Below are 13,928 nucleotides of genomic sequence, written 5' to 3' on the forward strand. Positions count from 1 at the left end.
TTGACATTAAAATCACATTTGCCGGTTTTCCACGGAATCCACCGAGCTCGCTTATTCATCGATTACGGCTAGGCTGGCTTCACTTCGTGATGTGTCCGCCACGGCATTAAACGTAATTTAACGGCGACATTTACGCCGGTTGTAAGTGATTTCATTGCATCTCTGACGGATTGCGCACCATCTAATTCAATTGCGCGCCTCTTCCCTCTAGGATCGCGTAATGCCACCTGCGATTAAAGTAATTCCTGCCTCGATTTTATACGGATATGGTTAATTGATCGGAATCAGGCATCTGTGCTACCGCGTTGAACTAGTTTGCACAAGAGGTTATTACCATTCGAGCCGATGGAATTTTCTTGTCGCCGTATAGTTAAAAGGTTCATCGATGTTCGAACGTTGGCTTGACAATTCATTGCAATCGGAATCGCGTGCATTCGTGTTTCTTGCTATCGAAGGGAGCGTAGCGTTTGTTTTAGAAAAATGTATATGCCGAGCAACGATTTCATCGATATCAAATATTTCAGGAACTTATATATACTGGCCATTCGTTAGAAAATTCTAACGCACTTTGCCATTGCTTACAACCGCTCTTGCCATCGGTAAAACGCATAAAATTTTAATATCTCGAAACCACTCGATTCTCACCTACCCCGAAGACCATTTCACAACCTCCTCCCGGTACAAAAAGTCGTTCATTTTTTTTTTTACGATTAATAAAGCATCCCCGTTAAGACGCACTTTAATGCAATTTCCCTTTTACGCCCTGACGAAGAGAAAAAAGAAAAAAAAAACGTACAACGCGTAATCCGTTAATGACACCAAATGAAAATATGAACGTTCTCGGGGAGAAGTTTAAGAGGCAAGAGCGAAGCCGTGTACTGGCACAGAGCGGTGCCATCGATTCCAGAGGGAGTCATCGCGGCATTAAAACTCCAACGATCCCGAGGGCAGATTCCCGGGTGGACGAAGTACAAGGCTCGTCGTTAGGGGTTTGGTCGCGTTAATGACGAAATTTCTTCGTCCTCCCTTCTATTTTCCTTTTTTCATCGGCGATTCAACTGCTTCTCCCGATGGAACTTCTTACCCCATTGTCTTGGTTAAAAGGATTCCACAATAAACAACGATCAACCTCAGCAAATTAACCATAGCCGTCGTGGTCCACGTGGGAGATTTTCTCGGCTGCCTGTGCGAGCGTATCCAAGTCTCCGTTCCGCTAGAGATACGTGTTAACGACGTTGCATCGCAACCAGAGATTGCCGTTCATATTTAATACCAGGTTGTCCGAAAAGCTTCTTTTCTTGCGTAAGGAAACATCTTTTGTTTTATATTATTCAATGGAACGTCGTCCTGTCGGAACAAAATGCATCGTACATAATTCAATAAAATTACATAAAACAAAATATGTTGTTCATCTATTACTTCCTTATAAAACGAAAGAATCTTTTCGAACAACCTAATACTTAACGTTAAATACCGATATTTCATAGCTTGATTATTTCAAACAGTTACAGGGAATCTCGCCGTAAAAACGTACAGAAATGACGAGAATTTCAAGCGATTTTCTGATATTCCCGCTGGAAAAGAAATATCGTTAAGGAAACATAGAAACGGCTATCTAAGACTCTGCACGCGGAATAAAAGCACGCGTTATTCGTTGTCTGTTGCAGAAGATCGTGAGGAACGCGAACCAGGAGCAGAATGGCTGTTCGTCGCTCGCTGACGCACAAGAAACGCGCCCCGTCGCAGGTTAGTGTATCTAATTACCCGTGCCGTTTTACATCAACGATTTGCGGTGATTTACGACGAAATTGTAGCGGCGACCTTCGTCCAGTCGGCGTAGGTTCCGGGACAGGCGATGAGGGGGTAAGGACGGGTCGTGTGCACGGGCGACGCCGGGACGGAGTGAGGGGGAGGGGGGAGGGAGGGGAACGAATCAGCTAAGCGGTCCGCGGGTAAAAAACACTAAAGGATTCGGTCATTTATCACAGCGCTGCTGCCCCCGGGGCACCACAGGAATGAAAAGGGGAGGAATATAATCCGTTGGACAGACTAATCGCGGACTAACTATCCACATATTATCTACAATAATTTCATGGTACTAGGTCGCATGGTAAGTGGAGAGGTGAGCGGGGGGGGGGGAGGAGGAGAGCTTCTCTACGTCTACACCGTAACGAAATGAGATTTCGTAACGAAATACATAGTTTATTAGAAATGGCTCGGTCGATGGAAGAGTATTTTACGTTACGGTAGTTTTGTTGGATCGGGAGGCTGTCAGGATTTTTCGAATTGGAGCGTAAGAATGTTTAGAATTTTACGAAGCGTTGATGTTACTTCGTCAAGTTGCGTACTATTCGTGGTAGGTAGGTAGGTTATCAATTTTTCTTTTTCTTTCTTTGGATTGTACGCAATTATTGCCAATTAATACGCCAAAATTTGGATCGTTCCCCGTCCAGTTACACCGACGATACCAAATTGATATAAATTGTAATTCAGAATTGTGCCCTTCGAATTCGATAATCATCGAACATAACCTATACGTCTGTATGTTAGAATTTTTCACGCGCCATCGCTATTCTAAACAATTAAATGATTATTGACTTAACCTTAGGGCACTACGCAGCCTGTCTACGCGAGGCTGGTAAAATAAAAAAGAATATAACGAGTTAACCTTACATGCATATTCATGCAACGTCGAAACAGCGCGAACAGCGTAAACCAGATCGCTACACAACGGGAAAGGTATTTTGTTCGCATTTTTTTCATCTTTTTTTTTTTTATTTTTTCCCTTGTTTTCAAATAAAGAAAGCCCCGAATATTCCGGCTATCAATTCAGTCTGGGATCAATTTACAGAGTGTACGCGGGTGTTTCGGTCAGCGAAACGCCGGTCCCAATTCGCGCGAGCTATTTTTGCACGCTGCGGTCTGCGCAGTCTACCTGCCCGCGTAAATATACAAGCAGCGGCCGTGCTGCAATTTTGAAGCCTGTCGCGCATAAATAAAGTGAACTCGAGCGTGGAAATTAATTAGCGTGCCGACCAAGGGGCAAAGTATAGGGAAAATTCACCGGCATCGCCATTTAATTGACAAACAAATTTCATTAGCGCGTGCAAGCTACGCGTGTAAGCCCTTTCCGTCTAATTAGTACTAGTTTATTGAACGTTGACCGTGCTGTTACAATTTTCCGTGCTTTAATCTTGTGAATGTAATATCAACTTTTCAATTTCTTTTTGTTACTTTAATCTTCCTTTCGATTTTTAGCCTTACGTATGTCGAATTACAAAAAGAACGATGATTTCGATATCGAGAGATCTGACTGCAGGCTAGAATCTTATTGCGAACGAAATTTAGGTAAATTCCTAACTTTTCGCAAAGTGCGAAATTACGTTTAATTATGTATTTCTAGAGAGTTTAGGATCCGACGATATTTCTCACTGATCGAATTAAGAGAAATTCCGTTAGAGCTCGTTCGCGTCGACGAATGACGAGCAGTGATCGATTGTGAAACCACGGACCAGTTAAAGGGGACAGTCGGGGACATATGGAAGATTGTTGCAAAAGTATACGGCGTCAGGGTGCACATATAACGCCTTCAAATTACAGACTGGCCAAGGACCATCCATCACAACTGGGCCCATGGGACTTACGGTCTTTGCGCACCGCCCCAACGTTTAAGTCGTTAGCAATTTCCTGCACGGGACTATTTTCGGCCCCAAATTCCATATGGCCCGATAATATCCGATAATACGGTCCGACCAGGCAGATTGGAATGGAGGGGATGTTCGTTTTGTCTCGCCGATAGTCGTGTCCGGTCGTATTACCCATACGAAACCCCCACTTTTGTAGAAATTTCACGTCCGTTCGAACTGTATCTTTATACATTGTCGACTGACCGTTTCGCTACGATCGAGAATGGCGAGTCGCCTCCAATAACAGTAATCTCCACTGGAAACGCCTTTGTTTAAGTAATTCGACTCTAAAGATTGTAAGCTATCTCGTAAGCTTCCCTTTACGGACACGCTTCGCTTCTAATTTCCTATTACCTTCGACGAATGGAGAAATGGAATTTTCGCTGGCCGAATACGAACGAGTTCTCGATGAGGTGTTCGTATAGTTAGGAGATTATATTCGATAATTTAATTTTGTTGGCGAAAGTATTCTTTTAATAAGAAATTGTATCGGTATAATCGGAATTATTTGTTACCCTACTCTGATATTTTAAATACAAACGATAGTGCTTTAATATTGTAGAATTCTAATAGTAAGATATCTTTAATGTCGCTTTTTACGGTAATATTTTTATAAATACTTTGTACCGTTTCTTCCGATTTAAATATTGTATGTAAAAATGCAATAACATTTTCGAATAATATGCTTCTTTTCCGAGTTGTGCGAATTTATCGGTATAGCAGATTTCATTGCTGTAGATAGTACCGGAAAACATCACTAGGTGGCAGTAGCGCACAGAACTCGAACGCTCCTCCGATAATATCTTACAAATACTATTCGTACATAGTGTATTACCTTCTATACGTCTTCTAGATAAAAGATTCGACACAGAAACAAAGACGATTTGTACACAAACTACCATCGAAGCTATCCAATTGGACGAGAAAAATCACTACGATAATAAACTATCGACTGACGCGAATCATTTCGCTCCGTCGTGCGTTCATTTCGAAGAAAAAAAATTGTCGGCATTTCGGTGTATCGACGAGGATCCTGCTCCCCAATGCCTGATCGAGGAAACCCTCGCTAGAGGGACTGAGGTATGCAAAGAGTATGTATATTAAAATATTGCAAAATTCTCGAACAAAAATTCGAACGATCCGTCGGAACTTCCAATCGTGTGTTATTGAATTTGAAGTATTTAAACATTCAAAATTGATATCAGTTTTCGTTATATAGATTGCTTCTCGGAGACTCTTCGTTTATACATCCACTCAAATAAGATTTTTGTTTTCAATTTATACTCAATTTATAGGTTTGGCAAGTATGTGAAAGGCTCGCCATTTTTAAATACACACACGTAGTACGGTATTCGTCTTGCACAGGTAACAAGTTGAACAAAAGAGAAAAATAAAAAAGAAAAAATACATCTCCAATGTATAAGAGTTTCCATAAAATCCACTCGACTATTCAATTCAAATTTCGACGGAAAACAAACAACGACTTTTCCACAATATCAGCCGGCGTACCTAATGTAAATTTTCCTTTTTTGCCGGAATGAAATATCCACGTCGAATCGAATCAGCGCATCGAGCAGCGGACAAAGGGGAAAATATCGTCAAACAAGGAGGCCGGGTGAGTTTATAGAGAATATATAAAAGCGGTCTGTTTCCTTCATTTTTTTTCTCTTTTTTTTTTTTTCATTTTTTTGTCGAAAAAGTCTGACGATTTTTCCAGCCAGCCAGAAATTCAAGGGAAATTCGATCGCGCGAAAATATGCCAAAATTAATCGTAGCCGTGGATTAATGAAATTTTTCTTCAAACTCGTATCTACTTATACAGGGTGTAACAAACGTATTTGCACGACAAAATTGAAATTTCTGGAAGCTAGAACCAAAAAGTGAAGGATCTCTAATATTTAAATATTTGGCCTGTTAATCTTCGAGTATTTTTGAAATAGCAATAAGATTTCAATATCGATTTCCGTGTCTTGTTAAATTTTATTAATCCCAAATTTGTCCATTAGATACCAGACGATCATATCGGAGCTGGAAGCGAAGCTCACTCGAACGAAGGAAGACCTGGAAGTGGCTTTGAAGGCGAAACCAATCGCGAAAGAGAAGTATAAAAAGTAAAGATACATACGAAACATTCTACTTGTATAAACGATAACGTAATTAAAAAGCGTGTTGCTTAAATCGACTTCTTGTTCAACACAGATTGTTAGAAAACGCGAAGGCAGAAGCACGTAAAGAGAATGAGATGTTGCAAGAAAACATCGTACGTATTTGTACCTCTGTTTTGGAAAATTTTGGTCCCCGTACTGTAGATCAGAGAAGAAGTAGTAATTACCAAATTAAATCTCGTAGAAAGTTAAAGTGTCACGAGAGGATTGCGAGTAAATTACGTAAGAAGGTATATATATTAGAATAACAGAGTATTTTCGAAACGAAGACAGCGATGTCACGTGCTTCGCTTTTATCAGTTGCACACGACAGTGGCGAGAATGAACAAATTGAAACGAGAATTAGCCGTGACTCGTAGGAAGCTAAAAAGTAAATGCGAGGAGCACGAGTCGATCAGCGAATGCTTCGACCAGCTGAAGCAAGAAATGGAGGCAACCGAAACGAATTTGAACAATCTAATAAGCGAAAATCTTTCCTTAAAGAGGAAGATAGATGACACGCGGGACTGGTTGCAGCACACCACGGGGAAGGAACACCATAGGGGGAATTCTCGAGACGCGTGTAAGAACAGAGAACTGGCAAATCTGAAGAAAAAAGTGGAGGAGGATTCGGCGACCATTACTCACCTTAAAAACAAGTATTTGAAATTTGCTTAATGAGAAAGAAGTTGTTGGTATTCCGAATTGGCTACAAATTTTATTAGTAATCTTCCTTTTTAATAAACTAATAAAATAATTTAGACTAGTACGATTGGAGTCGGCGAACGCCAACAAGGGATTTTTACTGAACAGTTACAAAAGTCAGCTGACAGAGTTGACTAAAGAGAAGAATCAATTGGTATCTCAAATGAGCAGCTTGGAGAACGAAGTCAGCAATGTTCGAAACAGTAACTCACAATTAAAAGCAAAGGTATGTATTTCTAAAAGAAATTCTAAAGAAAATGCTTTGATAAGCTTAATAATATATGCATAATATGTGTAATATAGTTTAGAATACTTTAATAAAGCTAATTAATTTATTTTATTAGATTTCCGTTTTAAATAATGAAAAGGATAAACTACTATCAGACAATGAAAAATCGAAGGCGGACATAAGGGGAAAGGTAAAAAGATTCGTACTACATAGTTTGGTAATTTTTGAGTAAATAAAAATTGTATCTGATTGGTCAGATGGAAACGCAATGTGCGAAAAAATGTGGCGAGACAGTGCAACAGGAGTTTGAAGTTGTTAAAGCTAAATACGAGGAGACTATTAAGTCCACGAAAATGAAGTTGCTGGTTACTAAAACTCAGAATATCGAATACTTAAACGCCATCAAGGTACATATAATGCTGTTACACATACTTTTGATATTAATTGTTTAATTTCCGAAATTTCGTACGTTGCGAACAGGTTTTCCCATAAATTAATTAATCAGTTGTATCAATAATATAATTGATTAATTATAAAATGAAATACTATTATTATTTTTTAAATTATAAAACTCTTGATAAGATGTTGCTTGAAATTAGGAATTTTTGAGAAAACTCTACGAACTTCAAGGAGATCGTGAAACGCAAAAGTTTTCGAACGAAAATGAGGCAAGCGAAAGAGAAACTCAAGAAACTATCTGTAATATTTTGAATATGACACCGGATGAATTGTCTGGCTTTATTAATGGAAAGACTAAAAATTCGGTAATCTATTGCTAAAAATTAATAGTTCGAATCGTTAAATGATGTTAAACAAAGATGAATCGTTATAGATTAACCTGTGGATGGTCGAATTAAATCGTATAATCGCGACAAATCAATTCTCTAAAGATCTATCGAAGTTTCTATTGAAAAAGGTAACGAAGAAAACAAAGACGTAACAAAGGATCAGAGAAATTTGGGGTTCCACGTGTTCTTTTCAAAATCCTTTCGCTATATATTAATAAACAAAATGTACAATGCAATATTACTTCAGATATAATTTTCAAATAAATACAGTTCGCCCTTTCTGAAAATTCCGTCTATATCGCAATATAAAAAATCGACTGGAAACCATCACCAACCCTCGTGATACCTACTTTGGCCTTTTAGGTCTAGGTCATCATGAATTTAATCTTTTAAAGCTTACACGCGACAATGAAGAACCAATACATAAATCCTTCTGAAAGAATTCTGTATTGAAAATGCTAATTGTACGTACTAAAGCAAACACCACAAGTGATGATCGTATGAATAACGATAAATAAGTATGAAAAGTAACGGAGAATCCGTAAATCACAATACGCATGATCATACAATTACTTTGAAAGATCTATCCCATGTCTAACTTCGACTAAAACAGCATCCAGTATCGATGCTTGCTTAGAATATTCAGATCTATTTAAATTGCCTATCAAGATTCAATAGAGAAAGACAGTGATGCGTCAAAGCGAACGGTGTCCAAAATCCTTTTCAAAAATCCGCTACTAAATTGTGAAAAAGAGAATTCATTCGGTGATCAATTGTCGCTCTGTAGCTCGCTCGATCCAGTCGCATCCGGTGCCTTCTGCAACTGTGCGCTCTGGAATCTCTCGTATCCGTTAGTCTCCCCAAAGATCTTCCTTCCAGGGATTCTCTCGTCGTCCTTCACGCTCACTTCTGTCGCGATCTGCACTGGCCAAGGCAATTTGCCCTCGTTTCTCATCGAAATCTGATTAGCTAATTTCCTCTCGTTATTCTGATCATACGGATCGTTGTTTCGAAAGGTGTCCAGCGTCACTTTGCGACGACCCTCGTCTTCGGGATAAGGATAAGGCCTCTCGACGAAGCTCGACCTTTTCGAATAGTTGTCATAACCATCGTAAAGGTTTCTATATCGATATCTACTAGGGTCAACGTTCCCTGGAATACGTTTGTAGCTTCCATCCCTAGAAACTGGCGTTCTAGTTCCATCATAGGGTCTAGGATAATTTCTCAGATCCACAGGCTTTCTTACTATTTCCGGCAAGGTGGCATAATAGATGATCCTTTTGGGTTTGGGCGTGGGTCTACTACGACCATATAGATCCAAGTCCTCGTCTCTGTACCGATCATAATAATAAGAATAATCGTTGGGAACGCGCATGTAATAGTCTCTTTCCATCCTGTAACGATCCGGGTAATAGTAACTGTACCCACGGCGGTAAGATAAAGGATCGTAGTCTCGATCCCTGATAGCGCTTCTGTACCACGGGACGTCATAGTCGTCGTATCCTCTCGTAACTGGCATATCTCGTGCTTCTCGTTGTTCGTAACTCCTCCTGTGCTGACTGGTCACGAAATCGGCTCTTGGAGCGTGGTAACCTCTTGCGTTTGCTAATTCTTCGCCGTCTGCCGTTTGGTGCATCGTCTGGTCCAGGTTACTTCTGTAGGGAAACTCTATAGACAATGGTTGAGTGGACCAATTTTCTGCAGAGCTTAGACGTACTTCTCGGACGTTCTTATTGCTCGATATTTGTTCCAGCCTCGTCTCGTTCTCTGTATCGCGACGAACCCTCGACACGGTCTCCGTTGCTTCATCCGCAGTAGCCTTCGTCGAATCTTTGTCTTCTTCTGGACGGAGGACAGTCATCGCTAGGCCCGCTTTAAATATCTTGTCCCGGTGCTCTGCGTTATTCGTTTCGCCACGACTTTCGTATCGGTCGTAGGGCTCTTCGAACGTAGGTTCGAATCGATCAAGGTATTTCTGGTTGAACACAGAGTGTGGTTTGGATGTTGCAACAGTGTTGGATTCGATAAATTTCGATTGGTCGGCTTTTAGGTTACTTTGAGCGGTTTCGAAGGGATTGAGATGACCAACCCCGCTCACGCTGCGAACTTCGAACGCGGAAGAGTCGAGCCGTGGCCATGATGGGTGATTCCAGGAATCGGTCGCGTACGGCAGGATCTGCCAAGCTTTACCGATCCCAGCCGCGCCGATTTCCGTCAACAGGCACAGTAACGGAGATATTTGGAACAGAAGCAGCCGCATATTCGTCTATCTGAAATTAAAGAGATGATTTCATGTAGAAGATACAAATTCGTTCCCTGATATTGAAATGCCGAACACGAGGAAAATGAGACATGCAAATGACAAAGTCGATGATCAATAGGAAGATGACATAAACAATTGTAGATTGCAAGGAAAATTTTGAAAAATGATACGTGTTCTAATAATAGAATATAAATGATAAGGAGAATGTAATTGCCATTCTTCTATGTATTTTAATTTATGAGACGTAACTTCTGAATGATCTGTAATAGCTTTAAATACATTTACTGGAACTGGCCAAGCATAGAAAAAGGAGGCTTAAAAGAGAAAAAAAGGGAATAGATGAAATCGTGAATTATCAGTCTAAATGAACCGTGAATGTCAACCTAAGCTTTCACCAAAACCCTAGTGAAACCATGAAAGCACCATGGCAGACGTTTAATGACCGTTCCGTCCGGTAAATCTACGCGCTCAGATGAAATCGTGTCCCCGACCGCGTCGTCGATTCCCCATAACAAATATAATTTCCCAGCCGTTTCCGCGGCATTATGCGCCGAGTTCCGGACTACGCGTAGATCCGGTAGCGCGATTGTTCACTCGACTACATTTACCATAGCATCCTCCCGCGAAATCGAACTAGAATTCGACTCGACACGCGTATGCGCGCAACCACTGAAAGTTCAACGCACCAGTACCGTCAGACGATTCGAAACTTGTGAATCATCTACTAACGATACGTATCCACCGTCAAAATTTTGCATTGCAATAATTTTTCATAACGTTGCAACGATCGCTAATTTTCAATATACATGTATGATCGTAATAAAGAGTGTCTACTCTTCTTAGGCTGTTATTTGTACAACATTATACGGAAATGTATGTTTTACGTGATATGGCTTCTCTCGACGCGTGGATCCATTGGGAAAACTGCTATATTTATGGTAACTTAATCGTTACAATAATATAAGAACACGTAAAACCGACTCAAAGTTGTAAAAACATGCTGATGTATATGCTTGATACAACTCAAGTGTATTATATACGTTTGAAGCATCACCGCCCATTACTACACCATCAACATCAATCATGTTCTACACCACGGTCATTCTTCTGCAAAAAACGATAATTAAAAGAGAAAGAGAAAGAAGAATTACTGCACAAACTTCGACAACCATGGGACTTCCGTATACATATACAACAATGAGATCACCGTGAAATTGTCTTATCTTGTTCTTTTAATCGCGAAAAATCTGTCCGTAAGTTCGTGGACCGTGTCGAACAGAACGCTATATACGAGGCAGGACGGGTTTTTGTCCGACTGTTGCACGGTTAAGAGCACGACGAGCAACACTGTTCGTGGCGATAAAATGAAGGTAAAAAAATGCAACGAGGAAACAAAGGATAGAACGCCAGACATAGCGGAACAAATCTTCGGCAGGAAGATCTTCTCCGTTAACATCGACTCCGCACAGTTACACTCGCTCTTTTACAGTTAGCCTCGCGGACCTGTCTTAATTTGTAACTACGTTTCGGGACATCCTCAACACGTTCCCTAACGCGTAGGTTTCATACGACAAATTCAATGTCATAGTGGTTTAAGTCGTAATTCCGAATGTTTGAATTCATTTTTACTCTCAAACATATCTTTCCTTTGGTTTCAGAACCGATTAAGTCGTAACTTTATTCTCTATAATTTCTGTTTCTACGGTTTGAACAGATGTAATCTATTTTTACGGTAATAAACACAGAAGATTATTTGATGAAAACTGGCAATGGCCTAACTTACACCACTATGATTCTCAACCCTGTTTTCCAAAATGTGTTATATAATATTTTATGAAATGTTGGTGCCATAGAGGATGAAACGATCTTAGGCGAATCAAACATCTTATTTTCCCTTACGCCATTCAAATTATAAAATATGCAAACTTTTTAACATTTAACTCCGCTGTCTCATTATGTCGATTCCGTCAACTGTACGTATGCTGATGAACAGTAGTTAATTGTCGGTTTCACGATGGGATTTCGAAGAGGAAATTGGATAACGGATAGGTGAGGGGCTCTGAAGTAGGATAAGAACGTAATTGTAACTCGACTTTTGATGATTCATTGCCTAGCTAGCGGGATCGAGAGCGTGACTGGTGATATAGGATACTGAGGAAAGTTAATTAAACTTAGCTTCATTACGTAGAGTAAATAAGATGTTTGATTGCAGTAGAAATTGTCACATATTTGATAAATGTTAGATTTCTATATATAAGAAAAATGTATAAAAGATATGTAAGAGTATAAGACTATTTCTAAGAAAGGTAAATTATGGGTTTTTCATCAAATGTTTGAATCAACTTTGTTAAAGCATTCCCTAATTTAACCATTTAGATGTTAACTATCGAAAAACCAGTCCAGTGTATCGTATATCTCATCATTTACATAGGAACAAAATCTTCACGTTCAGGCTGTACAGTTAATTCAAATTAAAGGGACACACTGTAACTCTGGCACAACTGTCCTTATTTTCGCAACTAATTACCATTTGTCCCATTTCATTAAAACTTTTTAACAGCCGGTAAATAAATTGATGGAATTTCTTCGGTTCAATTTATGAGTGATGAAAATCAAAATTGCTTAAAAGTACCATTCCTCGATATCTCCAAAAATATGTCATTTCTAACCGTATAATAATCTATAAGCAGAGAAATGTCAATGAAAATTTAAAACGAAAAAGAGGTAAATTTACCTGAATTCCAGAGCGTGGCCGGCTTTCAAATGTCGTTGACTGTTCAGAGTTACCACGCTTACTACGGTCCGTGAACTACGGCTTCCCGGTTTACCCCGGCTTCGTATCTGCATACCGTGTGCTGTTGTCGCCGCTAAAACACGCTCACCCCTCTACTCGCGGACTTAACTACCGTTCTCAATTGGTCGCTGTTTTTAACTGTAGTTCTTGTTCCGAAAGATAGGTAAATGGCTTCCTCTACGATCTACGAGCCAACACAATCAAAGATGATCGTTTAACGTAGTTTATAGGAACAGGCAGACTACGGGCACATTTACGCTCCGATCGTGTGTAGAACGCTAAAAGATAGAATTCTGAAAACTGTAGAACAAACGAGCGATAGTATTGCTAAAAAGATAAGTTAAGAGTACATAAATATGTAGTAAGAGGAAAGAAAAGACCTTCAACTGACAAACAAGTAATTGTGTCTATCATCATTTCGTCAATGCGGTTAAGGATAGTTATATACATTTATACATTACATTCTAAGAGTTACAGTTGCATGAAACAAAAGAAAAAGTGATGGGAGCAACTTATCTGCTCATTTATCCTCTGCACGTTCGGAGATGCGCATTAACATTATCATAATCGCTCAATTGAATTATGCTTGTATTAGTATGTTTTATCTTCTTCGTTAATACGTAAGAAGTACTTCAATATCGAAATAATCTGTGAAGTCTAAGTTATATATAAATATATATACTTTCAATGTGATTATCAATAGTTTAGTTTATTTAATTCAACATATGTATATTTTCATGAAAACAAAACTTTACGTCAAATTTTAACGAGCAATAGCTTTCGTTTTACATCTCTATACGGTAATTTTCAGGATGCAAAAAGAAAAATAGAGAGTCTGATCTGAAAATAGAATGATCTTGAATAAATTGTAAAGGACATAATAGCGCTGTCATGCGCTATGGTGCATAAACTAGGGTAGAATCAAAAGCGTAGTAGAATGTAGATTGTTAACAAATAAAAATTAATCTAGGTGTTATTAAAGAAATTTGTTTCACCTTCTAAACTTTTTGATGATTGGTTTACTTTGAATATTTTGCATATTTTTGCATATCACGAGCATTTTGTACATTTCTATACATTCAAATTTTCTATGAATATAAAATGATCCGCACTACTATCTACTTCATAGTATACTCTATACGTTTAAAATGCTCCATTAGAAGCTTAAATCTATCAAAATACAGCTCCTAGGGAAATGTGAACTTTCACATGAACACATAATAACGATTTTCTGATTGAAACGTATAGGCAGGTATATACTAGCATAAGCCACCTTCGGCATTTGGCTGCATGCTGCAGCACTACTGTCTCTGGGATAC

The 13,928-nt window shown here is 39.2% G+C and overlaps 2 protein-coding genes across 8 annotated transcripts in view; one reads left to right on the forward strand and one right to left on the reverse strand.

Moving 5' to 3' along the window:
- LOC100643692 (girdin) overlaps positions 1-7,734 on the forward strand; it is a 178,112-nt gene extending 170,378 nt beyond the window's left edge. The window contains exons 5-15 of the mRNA XM_003395945.4: positions 1,668-1,746; positions 4,540-4,766; positions 5,252-5,301; positions 5,693-5,797; positions 5,886-6,081; positions 6,152-6,489; positions 6,593-6,761; positions 6,880-6,954; positions 7,022-7,171; positions 7,364-7,528; positions 7,597-7,734. Coding sequence (XP_003395993.1) covers positions 1,668-1,746; positions 4,540-4,766; positions 5,252-5,301; positions 5,693-5,797; positions 5,886-6,081; positions 6,152-6,489; positions 6,593-6,761; positions 6,880-6,954; positions 7,022-7,171; positions 7,364-7,528; positions 7,597-7,704 — 1,662 coding nt within the window. The 3' untranslated portion in view covers positions 7,705-7,734. The remainder of the gene's footprint in view (positions 1-1,667; positions 1,747-4,539; positions 4,767-5,251; positions 5,302-5,692; positions 5,798-5,885; positions 6,082-6,151; positions 6,490-6,592; positions 6,762-6,879; positions 6,955-7,021; positions 7,172-7,363; positions 7,529-7,596) is intronic.
- A 2-nt stretch (positions 7,735-7,736) lies between these two features.
- LOC105665833 lies at positions 7,737-13,853 on the reverse strand. 7 transcript variants are annotated; one of them, XM_048406620.1, is made up of 3 exons: positions 13,605-13,619; positions 12,550-12,793; positions 7,737-9,822 (listed from the first exon to the last, which is right to left on the reverse strand). In XM_048406620.1, the coding sequence occupies exon 3, from the start codon at positions 9,810-9,812 to the stop codon at positions 8,322-8,324; it is 1,491 nt and encodes a 496-aa protein (XP_048262577.1). In that variant the 5' UTR covers positions 9,813-9,822; positions 12,550-12,793; positions 13,605-13,619; the 3' UTR covers positions 7,737-8,321. The 7 variants fall into 7 exon arrangements, with proteins under 7 accessions (XP_048262577.1, XP_048262576.1, XP_048262579.1 ...); XM_048406619.1 differs by lacking the exon at positions 13,605-13,619 and adding an exon at positions 12,990-13,091 and having other exon boundaries at positions 12,550-12,909; XM_048406622.1 differs by lacking the exons at positions 12,550-12,793; positions 13,605-13,619 and adding an exon at positions 13,751-13,853.
- Positions 13,854-13,928: the final 75 nt, after the last annotated feature.

The sequence above is a fragment of the Bombus terrestris genome, chromosome 6 (genome assembly GCF_910591885.1).
Source record: "Bombus terrestris chromosome 6, iyBomTerr1.2, whole genome shotgun sequence".
In the NCBI taxonomy this organism is placed as follows: Eukaryota; Metazoa; Arthropoda; class Insecta; order Hymenoptera; family Apidae; genus Bombus; species Bombus terrestris.

Coding starts and splice junctions, on each gene's coding strand:
- LOC105665833 (XM_048406622.1), bottom strand. CDS start 9,812: ATGCGGCTGCTTCTGTTCCAAATATCTCCGTTACTGTGCCTGTTGACG.